This window comes from Ruditapes philippinarum, unplaced genomic scaffold (assembly GCF_026571515.1).
Source record: "Ruditapes philippinarum isolate M1 unplaced genomic scaffold, ASM2657151v2 ctg8641_1_1_1_1, whole genome shotgun sequence".
In the NCBI taxonomy this organism is placed as follows: domain Eukaryota; kingdom Metazoa; phylum Mollusca; class Bivalvia; order Venerida; family Veneridae; genus Ruditapes; species Ruditapes philippinarum.
The window spans coordinates 17,651-36,171 of NW_026855396.1; the positions used below are offsets into that span (position 1 = coordinate 17,651).

General features: G+C 33.3%; 1 protein-coding gene across 1 annotated transcript; it reads left to right on the forward strand.

The window, feature by feature from the left end:
• Positions 1 to 43: 43 nt before the first annotated feature.
• On the forward strand, positions 44 to 18,012 carry LOC132743158 (putative pyridoxal-dependent decarboxylase domain-containing protein 2; the record flags this gene model as incomplete). Its single annotated transcript, XM_060731685.1, has 9 exons — positions 44 to 303; positions 9,518 to 9,594; positions 12,161 to 12,235; positions 14,090 to 14,174; positions 14,572 to 14,702; positions 15,173 to 15,328; positions 16,254 to 16,443; positions 16,989 to 17,057; positions 17,767 to 18,012. Coding segments are annotated over exons 1-9 (1,161 nt in total), but the record flags the coding sequence as incomplete, so codon positions are not given.
• Positions 18,013 to 18,521: the final 509 nt, after the last annotated feature.

The window sequence follows — 18,521 nt, forward strand, 5'->3', positions numbered from 1 at the left end:
TTTCTGTGAAAACATACATCTTTATTTATACTTGACTTTTTTTCGTAACGTAAAAGCTTTTTATCGTTTTGGATTTCGTTGGCAGTTCTTTTTACGACAAACAAACCATTTCCGGGGACTGCCAGCGTGGATAAATTTTTTGCTGCGTCAATTACAAATTTAGAAACAAACATGGCAGAAAAGGCAGAAGAAGCTGGAATAAACAGTGCCGAAGTTGAATTGCCAACTAAAGAAGGAATGGAGGCTGAAGCACCACCGCCATATAATCCCCCAGCACAGACAGGAGCTGATGCCCAGTTTCAGGTGAATTTTGTTTTGACAGTTTCTTTGGAAACACAACTGATAATCATTAATTATGACAATAATTAAGGTATGAATTGGAGATCTACAGTTGCAATGAGTATTCAGTTCAAATGCAAATAACTACTCAAAAAACCGTTGAGAAAACATGAAATTACATTTTAAAATGATAATCCAAGTTCTGACCAAAAATAGGCATTGTTTTAGCTTACAAGGTCTTCAGGGTACTGGTTGGGGGCCACCAAAACCGGACAACCACCAAACCCGGACGGCCCAGAAAATTTTGTATTTTCTTTGTTCAGTGGTTGTCGGTCACATTTTTATCAACAATAAGTGCATGTTTCTTTTAAAATTAAATAAATAAATTATTTCAATCTCCGTAAATGGTAATATTTTAATATCTATTTCAAGAATGTTGATGTTGAAATTTGGGGGTCAAGAAAGCAATGCCTGACCTCGTATACCAGCTATAATCATTTGCAGAGTGAATAATAGAATATCCAAAACTTCAGCATTTGTTGCTGACATATTGTATATTATGTTAAAAATCAAAAATCAAAACACCCAAGCTTTTATCTGAATTAAATTACATCATGTACATATCTGTCCGGACACATGGTACTGTAGTGTAGACAATTTAGGTAATTTTGATACTCTCCTTGTCGAGCCTCAGATATAAGTGTCAATACAATCAGAAATAAACAAACTAGTTTGTTAGTTAGGAGAAGAACCTAGCTGAACTGTGTCAAATTTTTTGGTCTCTAGTTTAAAAATTATGAAATCTGTACGGAAAAATGTTCCAAAAGTGTCCGGTTGATGGTCTCCGGCCAGTACCTGTTTATATATTAATGTGACATGTCATAAACACTGGCAACCCTAATATGAAAAAGGCAAAGCCTCAAAGCGAGCTCGATGTACTTTTAACGTGAAATAGTATGAAATAATCGCTCATTTTTATTTAAATTTTCCATTTTAAAATTGTCATTCGGTATTTTATACACTGCTTCCGTTTATTCTAGTTCCCTCCTCTTAAATGAATAAAATTAATGTAGTTTATCGTTTGTGCTACGTGAATTACCTTGATTTACGGGAAGAAAGAAGGAATCGGCTCAACTGTTGTTTTAATGTTTGTAAACAAATGCAGTGACGAAGGCGTGTGACGTCACACGTACTGCGTTAAATATGGCTCTGCCCCTTTATTTTTTTCTGTTTTTTTTGTTGTTTTTTTTGGAAATTGATATCAATTTTGAGTGCATTGTTGTAGAATAATGCACGGTTTAGTTCAAATACGTAGTAATTGATCATGAAGGCCCATAGGCCCATTATGTTTGGTTTCGCCTCAGAGTTTCCAATAAGGCTGTTCCAGTGGTATGAAAAATAAAGGCTGAACTTCCAGTGGTATGAAAAAAACTGTCGTTAAATCTTACGTGTGTAGAATAACAAATTTTGAAAACGTTGATAAAACTTTGTTTGTTTATTTTATTTCACTCTATAATTTTTGAAGCGAAATAAAGATTATTAAAAGTGAAATAAATGTAAAACTTAACACGTTTGCGACATTAAAATAGCGTACTTGATTTGATTGTTTTGCACGTGCTGGTTGGCGCTACATTGTGACGTCACGTAAACAATACTTTAAACGTCTGTACAGCGTTAACGACTGAATAAGAAATATTGGTGTTCGGATTCATTTTCTTAGTTAGACCATTTTCTTTCATTCTAGATAGTTTTCACATCAAAATTCGACAAAAAATTGTTTTAATTTATTAGATTTTTCAAACAAAATGGCGCCCTCAATGTGAAAATACACAGGGAGATAATAAGAACAGCAAGTGCATTGTTGTCAGGCATTCTTTGTTTATATAGAGTGTTAGAATATTTTGTTTGTTGAAAAAAGAGGAGGTAAATGTACATTTAATGAAATCCGGCAAAACCTATGTACGGGAAAAGTCGGTTAAAATAATCGTTCAATTTTAATTTTACATTTTCCGTTTTAAAACTGTCATTCGATATTTTATACACAGCTTCCGTTTTTTCTCGTTCCCTGTCCAATTATGGTTCCCATAGAAGTTTGCGGGTGACCAATCTACACATCTGTTTTCAGTCAGAATTCCTCAGTTTTTATCGTTATCTTTAAATTCGAAAAGTTGCGATGTGTCATATCAATACTTCGGACGAAAGTTTTCAAAACCATCACTTAGCAGGTACTCGCGTTACCGTAAAGCTCGCTTTGGGCCAGCTCGTCGAGCTCGCTATAAGGGAAAGTTCACCAATATTTGTACTAGGAATCTGACATGCTCGTATTCATTCATTGGGTATGCAATGTAGTGAAGTGAAGCATATCCTGATAAAACCAGGGTTTTTATTTTTATCTGAGACTGAGGCATGCCTTGATCCCATATTTTCAGGGGTTTTTATTTTCGAGGTGTCTTTCCCAGTTGCGAATGACATCTCATGCGATTGAATCGACTATCCAAAAAGCAGTGTAAATTTTGCTGACACTTGTTTCTACTAATTACTACGGGTAGAATGTGTTTTAAACATATAAAACACATAAAATGGAGACAAATATTTATATTAATGTCAGGGTTAAGAATAGTTCACTATTTTGGGGAGAAGATGTGTAAGCGGCCGGATAGCTCAGTCGGTAGAGCCGCGGAATGGTGTTCCGAGGGTCCCAGGTTCAAGTCCCTGTCAGGCTGCACCTTTTTCTCACCCTGTGACATTAAGGTTCTTATAATATAGTAAATTTGCAATATTTTCAAAAAAACAACAAATAAAAGACAATTTTATGTGTTGAATTTACACATCCTCGATCTGTTATAGTTGTCGACCTTGCAAGTTCTATGCAGTGAACGCTTTGTTTTGAATAATGCGCAATTAAAGTTTGTCGCAACATGTTAACCTATTTTAAATTAAAATTCAATTATGAGCGTCAAATAGACGTTTTTGTTGTCTATTAAGAATTTTACTACCTGATTGGTAGGCAGTTTAAAGTCAGTTGTATGCTTATTTACATTTTTTGTGTCGCCTCTACTCCTCATAAACTACTGGTGCAATTTCATCCAAACTTTACAGGAATGATCAGTACCAAGTCTAGTTGTGCATATTGTCAGCATTTTCCAGTTCAATGATTTTTGGCAGAGTTATGGCCCTTTAATAATTTTTAATTTTAAAGTTTGTCCGGACTACTTCTCTTATACCACTAAAGCAATTTCAATGAAACTTTACAGGATTGATCTGTACCTCAAGTCCTTGCGCATATTGCAAGGGTTTTCCGATTGAATGATTTTTGGCCGAGTTATGGCCCTTTGATAAAAAAGGTGTATTTTTCTGTGTGTTGCCAGATACACAAAAGCTTGTCCGGACTACTCCTCATAAACTACTGGTGCAATTTCATCTAAACTTTACAGGAATGATCAGTACCAAGGGTAGTTGTGCATATTATCAGCATTTTCCGCTTCAATGATTTTTGTCAGAGTTAAGGCCCTTTAATAATTTTTATTTTTTAAAGTTTGTCCGGACTACTTCTCTTATACCACTAAAGCAATTTCAATGAAACTTTACAGGATTTATCTGTAGCTAAAGTCCTTGCGCATATTGCACGGGTTTTCCGGTTGAAAGATATTTGGCCGAGTTATGGCCCTTTGATAAAAAGGTGTTTTTTCTGTGTGTTGCCAGATACGCAAAAGCTTGTCCGGACTACTCCTCATAAACTACTGGTGCAATTTTATCCAAACTTTACAGGAATGATCAGTACCAAGTCTAGTTGTGCACTGTCCGTCTGTCACAAACTTTGTCCCAGCATGAAATTGGCCATCATGAGGCGACACATGTGATTACTGATCGCTCTTGTTAATTCCTTGGAAACTAGTCCTCCATACTTAAAAAATGATAAAGGTAATATTTCGAATAAAACATGTGTTTATTGAAGTAAATCTATGTTGAATGTCAAGATTTTCATGTTCTTTGTTAATGTCAATACAATTGTGATTATTTCTATTCTTGTTTTTAATGTATTTTCAACTACACAGCAACAAAAAAGGAACTCAAAACGTATCTTCGCCTAAGAATTCATCCCCGGGCTTTATGCCTAACTTTAACCAGTGTCCCAAAATAATTGAGGGCAGTAAAGAATATTTGACGATGCAATGTAACTTCTGAAACGAGGCCATCCAATCAAAATCCCAGAAAATTTGAGACAGCTTCCGAGCAACACAGACTTCCGATTGTGAAAGTAGAAAAATTAAGGATTTCTAATTGAAATAGTTTATTTTCAAAGATTTTACTTACTGTTCATGCTTTTGAAATTTCGCTCTCTCTGGTGACCATTAATCAATTTATTACAAGCAGACTTTATTAAGTTACATCTGAAAAAAATAACATGTGCAACATATATGTCTTGTAAAATTTCTGAAGGGCTGATATTTGAAAAATATTTATAAATGTTGAAATATTCAATTGTTTGTTTTTCTTACCGAAATTCATGGCCGATTGTCTAAATTCCATAGTGCTTAAACACACAAAAACACTCATGCACAAAGTAGCATCCATAAATAAATGAAATATAATGTTTCCAACACGAGATGACCTCTGACAAATGACTAGTTGGCTCTCCAGAAGAATCTGTCAATCTTTGATGTTTACACATGTGTAGTCACTGTCAAATCATCAAAGAAGTGCCGACACTCAATTGACTTCCACCCTTTTTTATAGATCAGAAAAAAACTTTCATCATATTTTGTCAACAAAACCATAACACATGTTTAATTATTGCTAAAGAAGAAAAATATTTTTGTTGGATAATTATTGTGTCATGTATTGACAATATATTATGATCGTAAATGCATTTTGATTGTGATTTTTATGCCCCTCCCCCTTCGAAAAAGAGGGGGTATATTGTTTTGCTAATGTCGGTTTGTCGGTCGGTCGACCACATGGTTTCCGCTGATTATCTTGAAAACTATTTATCACAAAGTCTTCATATTTCACATACTGATTGGTCATAACTAGTAGATGACCCATGTTGTTATTATGGTCAATAGGTCAGAGGTCTAGGTCACAGGGGCCTTAAATGTCAGAATGGTTTCATCTGATTATCTTGAAATCTTGTATCACAAAATCTTCATATTTCACATTGTGATTGGTCATAACTAGTAGGGGCCTTCAATGTCAGAATGGTTCCGCTCATTATCTTGGTTACTTATCATCACAAAGTCTTCATATTTCACATATTGATTGGTCATATCTAGTAGATGACCTTTATTGATTTTGGGGCCACCAGGTCAAAGGTCAAGGTCACAGGGGCCTTAAATGTCAGAATGGTTTCTGCTCATAATCTTGGTTTACTGTTTATCACAAAGTTTTCATTTCACATATTGATTGGTCATAACTAGCAGATAACCCCTATTGATTTTTGAGTCACTAGGTCAAAGGTCATGGTCACAGGGGCCTTGAATGGTAGTATGATTTCTGCTGATTATCTTGGTTACTATTTATCACAAAGTCTTCATATTTCACATATTGAGTGGTTATAACTAGAAGATAACCCCTATTGATTTTGGGGTCAACGGTCAAGGTCACAGGGGCCATAAATGTTAGAATGCTTTCCACTCATTATCTTGAAAACTATTTATCACAAAGTCTTCATACTTCACAATCATATTGATTGGTCATAACTAGTAGATAACCCCTATTGATTTTTGGGTCACCAGTTTAAGGTCAAGGTCATAGGGCCCTTGAATGGTAGTATGATTTCAGCTCATTATCTTGAAAGCTGATTATCACCATGTCTTCATATTTCACATAGTGATTGGTCATAATTAGTACATAACTCCTATTGCTTTCGGGGTCACTTGTTCAAAGGTCAAGGTCACAGGGGCCTTAAATGTCAGAATGGTTTCCGCTTATTATCTTTAAAACTATTTATCACAAAGTCTTCATAATTCACATTCTGATTGGTCATAACTAGTAAGTGACCCCTTTTGATTTTTGGTCACTAGTTCAAAGGTTAAGGTCACAGGGGCCTTAAATGTCAGAATGGTTTCCGCTCATTACCTTGAAAACTAACACAAAGTCTTCAATATTTTTCTTTTTTCCATAACTGAACACTTTCATGTACCCATTTATGGCAAGTTTCTATAACAAAATAAGCAATAATGTTAAGGGCTAGAAAGGGGGGCATATGTGTCGTTGACATTTCTTGTTGTTTTTTTTTTACTTTTTTTTATGCAAATGAAACTTTAAAACTACTGATTTTTATACATATAAAGATGATGTAACGGCTGTTATTTAAACAAAATATAAGCTTTACACACGACTACATTGTACATGAACATGCGTTTTGATCACGGCAAATCTCTGTGATTTTCCACCGGCGATTGCAGGTAACACACCTGTAAACAGTCCCTGTATGAACTCAGTGTTTTTTTTCACTTTTGGGGGAAGGGGGTCAGTGCCCATTGGAGGGGGAAAAATGCAACAGGAGGGGGATTTTTATACGGATCTAAAATATTGATGTGTGACATGATAAACTTGTTGGGATACCAGGAGTAGCTCCCATTACCTATATGAAAAACCTTGCTTAACAGTAAGTCTTACAGGCATAAAATAAAACATTTCAGCTTTGAGGGGGGAAAAAAACATACTATTTTGAGGGGGAAATAGGGAGAATTTCGCCGAATATTTTGGTGAAAAAAAACACTGGTTCAACTATGCAAATAACTAAGGGATATTGAATGATTTATTGATTTTTATAAATACTTAAAAAATGTGTTAAAAAAATCGAGTGTGTGTTGTTTTTCTCTCTTGTGCTCCAAAGTATGTTCTTAATGTAAACATTAATGGGTTTGCTATTAATATAGGATAAAATCAACCTCTTGACTTTAAGTCCTCTACGCAGCAGTTTTGTAAGAAGTCTCAGAACCTACAACCATTTTTATCAATAATACGAACTAGGATTACATAATTGATTTACAAGTTCGTAACAATCTTATATGTGGTTGAGTGGTTTATATATACATGTATGCCTTGATTAAATTCAAATTGATATAAATATCTGAAAAAGATTATTTGATAAAAGAAGAATAAAAACTTATTGCAGCTCTATTATGTAAATTATAAGTGAGCAAAATGTTAAAATACTGTTGTAAACAGGGGCCCAAGAAGGACAAAATAAAGTATATGTACAAATACAAAATTGAAATAAGCCCAGACAGTTATTTATATTTTACTGCTATCTTTTGTTTACAAAAAAAACCAAAATGAAGTGTTAAGAAATTTCTAGGGAGTGTGAAACCACCAAAAGTAAGGCATTTTGCAATGAATAAAAGTCTCAGTAAGATTTTAAATACAAGATTTTAAATACAACAATCTAGAACTTAATGAGGCGGCATAAACTGTGTACACTTAAACTTTCTATAATTGTAAATGAAAATTACAACATTTTATTTTAGTGATTGTAGAAATGAGTACCGTAAAATTCCTATTAAACGCCCCCGGGGGCTAAACATTTTTCAAAAGGGGGGCTATTATTACAACACAGTTTTTCCTAAATCCAAAAATCACTGTAAATACATTTAGTGTTAGCAAGTGTTGGTAATGACATTAAAAAGTGTTAAGGTTTTAAAGTTCATATTATACATATTTGTGTTTACTATAAAATACTATGGATTCTGAATGATTTGAATAAAATTATGGCTTAAATTATGAATTCAGCACTGATGAGTAGATTGTTTTCCTTATCAAAAGGCCTGGGGGGCCTTTATTAGGGGAGGGGCGTTTATTAGGAATTTTACGGTAATTTATTTTTAATAATGTAATAAATGTATGGATAAAAAATATAATCTTTTCAGAAATCTCTCAGTCTGGAAACAATTAAAAAATAACTATCTATGTCACATAGTTTTTCAACCTCTGTTAAACCCCTCTTTATGAAGGTCGGAGTTTGCTGTTTATTTTATAAATCACAATTTTTATCCTCTTCTTTTCTTACACTGTGTTATGTACAAATCAATACAGGAAATGATGTTGTTTGCTAGCCTACAACAATAAAGATTACGCAAAAAGTGATGATTATGTGTTCCGTCAAATTTGTTCGACTACCTAACGTTGTATCTCTTGGTCTCTTTTACCGATATATACATAGAGAGTAATATGAAATTTATTTGAGTACTACTTCTTAATCTATAAGCCCAACTAACTGTACTATGTGATGAGATATTGTGCTATTTTGTGTGTGGGCAATATCTCCCCTCTAAGATTCTGAGCAAGAACAAACATATCCCAGAATCTCGCTTTCGGACATCAATACAATGTATATTTTGACTATACAAGTTATGAAATAATGATAATAATGATCATGATGATCATGGTGATTGCAATAAAAAGAATAGATAAGTTAAGTTTCAGTCACTGCCACTATGTATTATTCCAAATGCAAAACAGGGCCAATCCGCCCGTGTTATTACATAAAATCAGAAGTAAAAGTGTTGCAGTGAATGTATAGTTTGCATTCTAATGCATTTTGTATATTGTTAAGAAAGTTTGGTCACTGTATTGATGTGTGATTGTAACAGCTTGTAATGTTTTCAGCTATCTCTATATATAGGGATCAATATTTAGTTAACAAACTATTCAAACATGCAGTACATGTCTTTTGTTGCTATATTGCCTGTTTATGTGTTCTACTTTTATATTGTTAGGTAATGATGGTGATATATGACCAGGTTTGAACTTGACTTTTTTTCTTCAGAAGAGTTAACTGTAACAGAATGTGGACATGAAAATATTTATGTTCATTGATCTATATCATGTTTTTGAAACAGCATTTCGAGGGCTTGGGGTGAAAGGGTTGTAACTCATATCAAATAAAGAAGGAGTTACGACCCTTTAACACCAAGCCGTTGATTTGATTGTCTGTTTTAAATAATTATCAAGATAATTATATTTCTCATAATTATTATATCCTAAGTCTAAGAAGAGCATTATCTAACATATAGGAAAAGTGCCTCCGTACTAAAAGCATTGACAGTTTTCTTTTAACATATGTTTCAAGTGGACTGAAAGTTGAATAATATGACATTAATGCGGAGGCTGTAGACACATTTCCTCATTAATCTGTATAGATTTATTATGAGAAAAATGTGACGTTGCAAAAAATAATAGAAAATCTACAGTATAAGATTGTTTCTATATCAGAATGTTTTTCTCTTTACAGATGTTTATGGACCCTATGTTTGCTGAACTCGAATCAAGAGTTAAAGAACATGAAAGAATTTTGGACAAAATTAATGAGTAAGATAATTGCTATATATATATATATAAGAGAGAGAGTTGGGTTTCCATCTGGAATGTATCTATACTGTTAAATATAATAGGATATTTAGTTTGGATCTGTTTGCTATATGAAGAATATTGTGTAAGTAGAATAAAATTATAAAATCATAATTATTGGGATAATTAAAAAGACTAAGGTAAGGTGGCTGACAACTTATCAATAACTACTGATGGAACCCTTTCAGTGTCTTTGGATTCTTTAGGTGGATTCTTTAGGAAGCTATCCAGCAAGCTCAATGCAGGTGATAATAGATTCTGTGTAGGTGCCGACTCATTCCTGAAATAATGCATGGAGAGGCATATGAGCCGCGTCACGACAAAACCAACACAGTGCGTTTGCGACCAGCATGGATCCAGACCAGCCTGCGCATCCATGCAGTCTGATCAGGATCCATGCTGTTAGCTATCAGTTTCTCTACTTGTAATAGGGTTGGAAAGCGAACAGCATGGATCCTGATCAGACTGCGCGGATGCGCAGGCTGGTCTGGATCCATTCTGGTCGCAAACGCATTATGTTGGTTTTGTCGTGAAGCGGCTCATATGAGTCTTTCTCTATAATAATTATAATGTGAGATGGCATACAATGGTTATACACATAGTCTAGTTTTAGTATGTGTTTGATCAAGGAGTTACTTGAAATAAAAATTACAAATGTACTTCCTCATTGCACATTTTTGTAAGGACTGGTTAAAGACATGCATGGAGCAGTTACATTTGTATCTCTCTATCTTCATTGTTCCTAAAAAGAGCTTTGAAATTTATTAGAAAAACAAACAAAAACAAAGGTCCCTGACTATGTCTCCTGCCACTCACTGCTTGACTTTGAACCCTCTGTTTAATTATTCAGTGTAAAGAAGCTACCATGCTGCATCTCAGAAGGTTGCTGATCATATTTGGGTAGTGTTTATACCTGAAATAATGCTCCAAGTCGGTTCCAATAGAATAAAGTTGATAATATGAGCTACATTTTTGTATGTACTCAACCACTCAGTTATCTCTACCCGTCTGGTGCTTGGGACTTACAAGGGGTCTTTAATGACCTATTCAGTGTTGATGTAATTTAAAACCAATGAGTCGTGTACAGATTCAATCAAACCAAGTCTGCAATTTTCATGTTATTTTGTTGTGATTAATGCTTCCAGGGAATCACCCTTTTTCCAGATTTTAAAATAAGCCATCTTGTCAAGTTAATGATCAAGACTGTAATATAACAGACAGTATTGTAGGAAATCATTAAAACATTGATTTCAATGAAGGTTAAAATGTACATATAGCAATATTAAAGTTTAATGTACATTGTTTAAAGATCCTGTAACTCAATTTTTGTATGGTTTTATATCATAAGTATAATGCTCATATGAAGATTTATCAATATTGTAAGTTCCAAAAAGCATTATTTTTAAAGATATTACCAAATTTATATTTCACGTTAACAAAGGGAGGTTATTAGAAATGTGTTTTCTATAAAGTCTATCCAGGAACGATGGTTAGGAAACTAACCGCCTATATGACTGAAATACTGTTGGGAAAAGGCGTAAAATGAAACAAACAAACTATAAAGTCCAAGTCAAATTTTCCAATAAAAAATGAATGCATTTATTTTTATGATTACATATAATGTGGACAAATATTTGCAGTACATATTTTACATATTCTTTGATGTTAGAAGCATTATTATATACATAATATTATAAAATTTCACTTAAGTGTGGTTACAACCTTAATTACAACATACAGGATCTTTAAATTGATTTAAATCTAGGTGTTAAGTGAAAAATGTAAAGGATATAAAGAGATCAAAGCTATCAGCTGTTACACATTGGTAGATATAGTGTATATCTGTGTGTTGTGGATAAATAACATATACATGTAATGCTAAATTTATAAGAAAATCATTACATTTCTTTTGTAAGAATTTTCGTGTATAAACACGTTATTTGCAGTTGATGCTGATACATGTGCATGTATGTTTGAATAATATAAAACTGGCACATTTTCCCTGCATTGCAATACACTCTTTGTTATGTGTGATTATATAGAAAATGAAAGGTTGTAAATTAAAAAAGGAGTGTCTTGTCAACCCTGTTTGACTCTTTTTACCATGATGGCAAAGTATTTATAAACTTCAGTACCATTTATTGCATAATTAGAGCTTTAATTAGAATAATAACTCATAATCATGTTCCTGAATCTAATCTTGAATGTATGTAAAAAAAGTTGACAGTGATTATAATTGCCTTAATGTTTGTAACTGAAAATAGCAATCGTGTAGTTTTACCTAGGATGAGACTATGTTAAACTGAGACTGTTTTTGAGGTTGTTTTTTTTTCCCCAAAAAATATCAACAATTGGATGCAACCATAGAACCTTACTCATCCCAGGTTGTAATAATTCATGAAGTGTTATGTTTAAATTGTACAGTCAATATGAAAGTATGGAAGTTTTGATCAAATTACTTGTTTTATCAGGTCCTAAGTGTATGTAAAATAGTTCTTGCTTATAATGATTTTGTATTGTACTTCAGCGATATGAAGAGAGAGCAGGAGATTGAGAGGAAAGCCAAGGAACAGGCTCATCTACCTGGTCCATTGAAGGGGAGGTAAGTACATGTAGTTAAAACTTAGATGTGAAGGAATCATTCAGGTTGAACTTTGATATTGTTTTGTTTAGCCGAAGTTTGACAGAATTTCAAACATAATACCCACTTGAAGTAACTTAATCTGTAACCCTGCATAAACACAAGAATCTGAGCTGAATTAGAGAATATACTTCTCCATATTGCATTACATATTGACCCACCCTTGTAGTATTATCTTTCAGTGGCGTTTACATAGGGGTGTCATCGATTCAATCGATATCGGTGTATCAACGATCTTTGTTATCCGATTCCATATCGATTCCATTTCTTAAATATCGGATATCGAATGCACATATATTTCTAGCTAAAGAGACTTCAGCGAACAGATTTTATAGAACTGATAGACCTGTTTACTGTCAGAAATGTCAAAATAAAAGCGACATTCAAAGTTATGGAAGCCAGAAACAGTTTTTTTCTAAAATGAAAACGGAAATCAATGCCAAAGCCTTCCAGTGTCTCTAACGAATGCTGCCTAATTTCGTTGTTATCTCGCACGTGTGCTAAGTGGATGGCAAGACCCCTCAATTCAGATTTTAAAAAGGGAAAATGCCAAGAAAAATTTGTCAGTGTTTCTTTGTAAAAATTATGATTACAAAATGTTAAACTTTAATAATAAATCAAAAACTTTAATAATAAATCAGGTTCTAAACACCAGGCCTTGACACTAACTTTTTTATCAGGTGGTAAGCAGGACCACTAGATTTGAAATTAAGGTTGTCCTTTCAGAAGTCAAGTGGTCAATTATTATTATCCGACGATGCATCATTACTAGCATCATTTGAATGCAATTTGTACCTAGCTTAATATTACAAATTCTTAACTCTTTTAACTTGCATAAACAAAATTTTAGCGACTTAAAATGAAAGTAATTGATGCTTTAAGACCTTCTTTAACTAATCAGATTAATCTATTAATGAACCATATACATGTTCATAGGACAAATAGTTTTAAACAAAATGTATATAACATGTTTTTGACCAAATCGCCATTCTCCCAAATGAGCCTTGCACAAACCAGAAAGTTCAAGTGGTCCGACGGACCAGTGCATTTTAAAATTAGGTGGTCCTTGCCAAAATTAGGTGGTCTTTGACCAACGGACCACCGCTAATGTCGAGGCCTGTAAACACTATAATTTGCCAATTAAACCCGGCTTAATTGGAACGGCAAGGACGGGATTTAGCATGATCGGTAATGACATAATAACAACAACTAAAGTAAAATGGAAAAGGCTTTAAACTTTATAGTTACTAGTCATTAGTTTTCATTTATAGCTATATGATAAAAAAAGAAACAAATTGTTCAGTTTTCATAGTTTATCTTTTTTGCATTTGTCTAAATATAACTGCTTTGTCAGTGTCCTTAGGAAACATTTAAAAAGACTTGAAAGCTAAAATTTAGCCTGGCAATCGATATATCGCTGTATCGCCGATAATTCATTACCGATATATCGATACAAAAATCCTTATCGATGACACCCTACATTTACAATGAGTAAATTACTTTCTTTGTTTTCATGACACTATTTTACTTTTTAATACATTTAAGAAATTTTCAAAAAAACTAACCATGAATCAGGATGCATGCTGCTTTATTGGTGAACAAATTTTTCAGAAATCAGCAAAGTTCTGGCCATGTCATCAAAAAGTTATATCATTCACTTTTATTAGATAATTCATAGGAGCTTTTTCACTGTAGTGTCATTGGGAAGAAATCTTGCTTACCCTAAATATTACAAATTATTAGGAGCCTTTGACATAATCTGAATAGCCTTAAAAATATTGAAAATGTTGACTAATGTTATGAAATATATTTCAGTGGTCAAGAATTAACAGATGTTATGAAGAAGGTTGAAGAAATGATTGTTTATGAGATTGATGAAAATGAAGAGGATGAGGAAAATGTGAGTATTTAGTACAACAATTTATTGTTTAATAATTTGAATCAACCAGACAAAAGAAATGCCAAAGCTCTTTATCCACCAGCTGGGAAATCAGCGTATGACCAGTGAGACCTAAAATCCAGCAAATTTAAAAATTGTCCAGAGTTAATGCAAAGGAGTTTCCAGAGTTAATGCAAAGGAGTTTAATATCAAAATGCTTTAGTTATGTAAACAACAATATAGCGTCGGGTTAGAATAAACTGGCAGACTGCATATGACATAGGTATGACATTTATTGTCACTACTTTCATTCGAAGCATTTAAATTCAGCGTCATTTTAAGTATAAGATAAACTGCAATGGTTTATGGTTGATATTTAAAGCAGTGTCGCATTGTTTTGGGGTTGTTTGTTTTTCAGAAAGAAGAAGAAAAACCGTTTAGTTTTATGGAGCAGTGGATTGAGAACCGGCGTAAAAGAGCTATGGGCGAGGAACCAGTTGAGGAAGATGAAAAACCAGAAGAACCCAAAAAACCACAAAAAGACAGAAAGTAAAGACTTTAAGCTGATTTTATTGTGTTTTATAAATACTTTTCTCATGGTGCATATAAAGGGCCTTCCATCTACCAAATCTGCAATAGAATATTGCCGCAGTCCCCCACCAAAATTATATGTTTTTTCTCCCTAACTGAGGTAAAAATTCCCCCTCACAACATATAAAATATAATGGAAAAAAATGAAAACTTTTGCTGTTTGACAAGAAAAATCAATCTGTTTCACGGTGTTTTTGTGAGATGAATACACCATCTAGTTCAAAATGAAAAATTTCAATGACAACCCTGAAAAAAAAAGTTTAAAATTCTTTGAAAGATTTGTGAACTAAATAAAAGGTAATTATTTGTTTAATGTAGATACATAAGTTAGATGATCATTGTTATATATGATTATTTAATAATTTCAGACGTATGCAGATACGTAAGCTAAATGATCATGGTTATATGTGATTATTTAATAATTTTAGACGTATGCAGATACGTAAGCTGGATGATCATGGTAATGCAGCAGTGACGTCACACAGTCTGGCCGCATACGTCTCATGTTTACAAGGTGACCATCTGAAGAGATTTACATCGAAAATTACAGCAGATTGTCAACTCTGGCTAGCCAAAATGTTCAGGTAACATAATCATATCCTCTATTTAGCTGTTTTCCGTTTTCAAGGTCTTATATGATTTTGCATCTTATGCTTTTAATTGGTGAGATACAAAGTCATATTTCACTGTTTGAAAAAGTAGAATTCAAAATTTTTACAGTATTTTACAAAAAGAATTTTTGTATTGTACATTAATTGACAAAACAAAGAAATAAACTTTAAAATACAGATTTCCATAATGTTGTGAAGACATCATATAAATTGCATTTTTTATAACACTTTAATAATACCTGACCAATTTTATAAAAATAACTTATAAAATATGATTAAAGAAAAAACCAGAAAAAAAAACCACTATGACATCAAATAAGAAGAAAATTTGTTAATTACAGGGATTTATCAAATGCTTTCCCATTTTGCGGACACCAGATATATATTATTTCCACTAATGACTTTAGTCACTGCTGGAAGTATTAACACTGGTCCTTATTTAATAAAAAATAACTTCAATAACATTCTAAATCCAACAATTATTTTCTACAATTAAAAATGATTTACCACATTGTATAAGTCAGTGAATGTATAATTGAAAGATCTTTCAATGTTAAAAACTTGAGATAAAACTTGTGAGATAATCTTTTTTTTATCACTATGTTAAAAGCCAGGAAATTTTTAAGAAATTTGAGAGCAAAAGAAAAACTTTGAGCAAAATTTTAGTTCGGCCCGCATTTTAACCTATTGAACATAGAAGAACCGCAAGTGTGTGTTATTTAAGAAATAACATCGGCCTCAGAGTTTTTTACCGGCTATTTAACACCGGTTTGGAGTTTTGATGCGTTGGAATTGACCACGAAGGCCGTAGGCTCAGCCCCGGTAATATTATTCCTTAAGTCATAAGTGTTTAGAAATTCAAAGTGAAGCACTATTAAGATGTTAAATTTATTGTTAGGTTTGACGAGGCGTCGGTTTTCTACCATGAAGAATCTAGAGATGGTCTTGTACGAATCTGCCGCTTAGCTTTGTATCAGAAATATCCGAAGTATATTACTGAAGGGTTTGAGGCCCTATATTCTAGACCACCTGTGATATATATAAGTTCAGCTGCCCAGCCTGGACTCAGTAACTACCTATGCTTACAGGTATTGTAATATTTTGTTTAGTTAGTGTTAGACAGAAATAATGTTATCAATATATTGACAAAACGCATATTTTTGTTTGTTTTGCACAAATAAAAAAAGAAAAGAAATTTGTTATTCATAAATATATGTAAATGATGTTTAACTATGCAGAGACCTAACAGATTGCCTGCACTTTTTAGCAAAATTAATGTAATGTGCCCATTAAAGTAAAAGCAATTTGCCTACTTGAATTGCTTTAACACCGGAAATAAAATGTTGTTATACATAATACTTGGATCATTAAAAACACTGTTACCATGTTGTGATTTCTCTAACTAAATCATCTAGAAAAGCAGTGTTAAGGTACAGCCAGGATTCAAACATTCCAATCCAAGCCCAGAAGACTGCACACTTAATTCCAAAAAATTGAAGTTGTGCTGTTGTGAGATTGGCAAATTTTATGTCAAAAAACAAATATTGGAAGTAGAAAGAAATGTAGATCATTTCAAGAAGAACTAAGTATGCACATAATTAAAATGCAGTGTATATTTTGACCATATTTTCAGTTGGGTCTTCCCATGTCATCTATATGTTCTGTACCATGTAATACCTTGTTTGGATCCAACACCAAAATGGTAAGTTTTAACAATCATGTATAAATGTTATAAAACTGATAGGTGAAAATATTCATAGAAATGTATGCTAATTTCTACCAAAAACCATCATTATCTTCACTCTGGTTGATACTGATAAAACTAACTATTCTGTTCACAACCTCATTATGCAAGCTTTTTATGTCTTATTTTTTATGTAAGATTTTTGTAAAGATCAAAATGATCTCATACCTGAGTGCATTTAGCATGTGATCTGATGTATATCTACATGATTCTGGACTTAACCCATAATCTGCTGGAATCGAAAATGATTTGCCGTTGTTACCAGTATATAGCCAAGCCAGCATGCATGTCTGTGCAGTCTGACCAGGATTTATACTGCTTATAGTTCTGTTTTTTTATTTTTTTTGTATGAATAAAATGCCTCAAACGTTGAAGAAATTGTTCTCAATTCAAAGCAGGGCAAATCAATTTCACAAATTGAGCAGACTATGGGTTAACAGATGATAGGTGTCACAAAGAGATTGTTCTACTTGTTATTTCCATAACTATTTCAGATATATTTCTTACGTGTTTGGCAAAATGTATCTTTTATAGCTTATTATCTTTTAAAAATATTTTATTAACAATCAATAATTGTATCATAATGGAAAAAAAACAACAACAAAAAACATGCTTTAGTTAAATGTGTGGGAATACCATGTTAATATTGGTTCCTATATGCTCACAGCGACCAAACAGACATGAACGTATGGTAAGTTTCGAAGGGTACGAAACCTTGGTACTTTACACCTATATGTCATGTATATGTTATGATTATTGTGTTATTTTAATGGACCTCTATCACCTGCAGTTGACAATTCTGTGTTCTGAAGTTTTTCCTGCATGTGAATTTCTGCATTTTTCTGCTTTTGTGTTGAACTATACACAAATTTCTGTAGAAGATAACTGTTTGAAATTTTTATGCCCCCACAATGTGGGAGCATATAGCGTTGCACTTGTCCGTCAGTCCATACGTCCCGAAATATTGTGAATGCAACTCCTCTTAAACCGGATGGCAGATTTTGCTTAACCCATTACTTCATATACACGCCTTTTAACGCCTTTTTCCCCCCCCCCCCCCTTTTTGTTGTCTTAAATGATGAAAAAATGCCTTATTTAGGCCCCAAACACTTGTTTTTGTTTGAGAAATGTTGTTGAAAAAAGTGACCTCTTTTTCGGCGCGGCCCCCCAACCAAAAGATACATCAGGGGGTTGCCAGAAGGGGGATGTGCCCCCTTCTGTTTGGGGGGTTTGAAGGGGGGCGGAGTCCCCCTCATCGCCAAGAAAATTTTAGACTTGTGAGAGGCTGTAAATGACCCCAGATTGATCATAAGGTAACGTGTAACCAACGCTGAAAAGCATTTGACTCTATCTCAATCCATTGAGAAGTTGCAGCACTTTGAAATCAATTTTGATGGAAAAAATCAACGCAAAATAGTGATT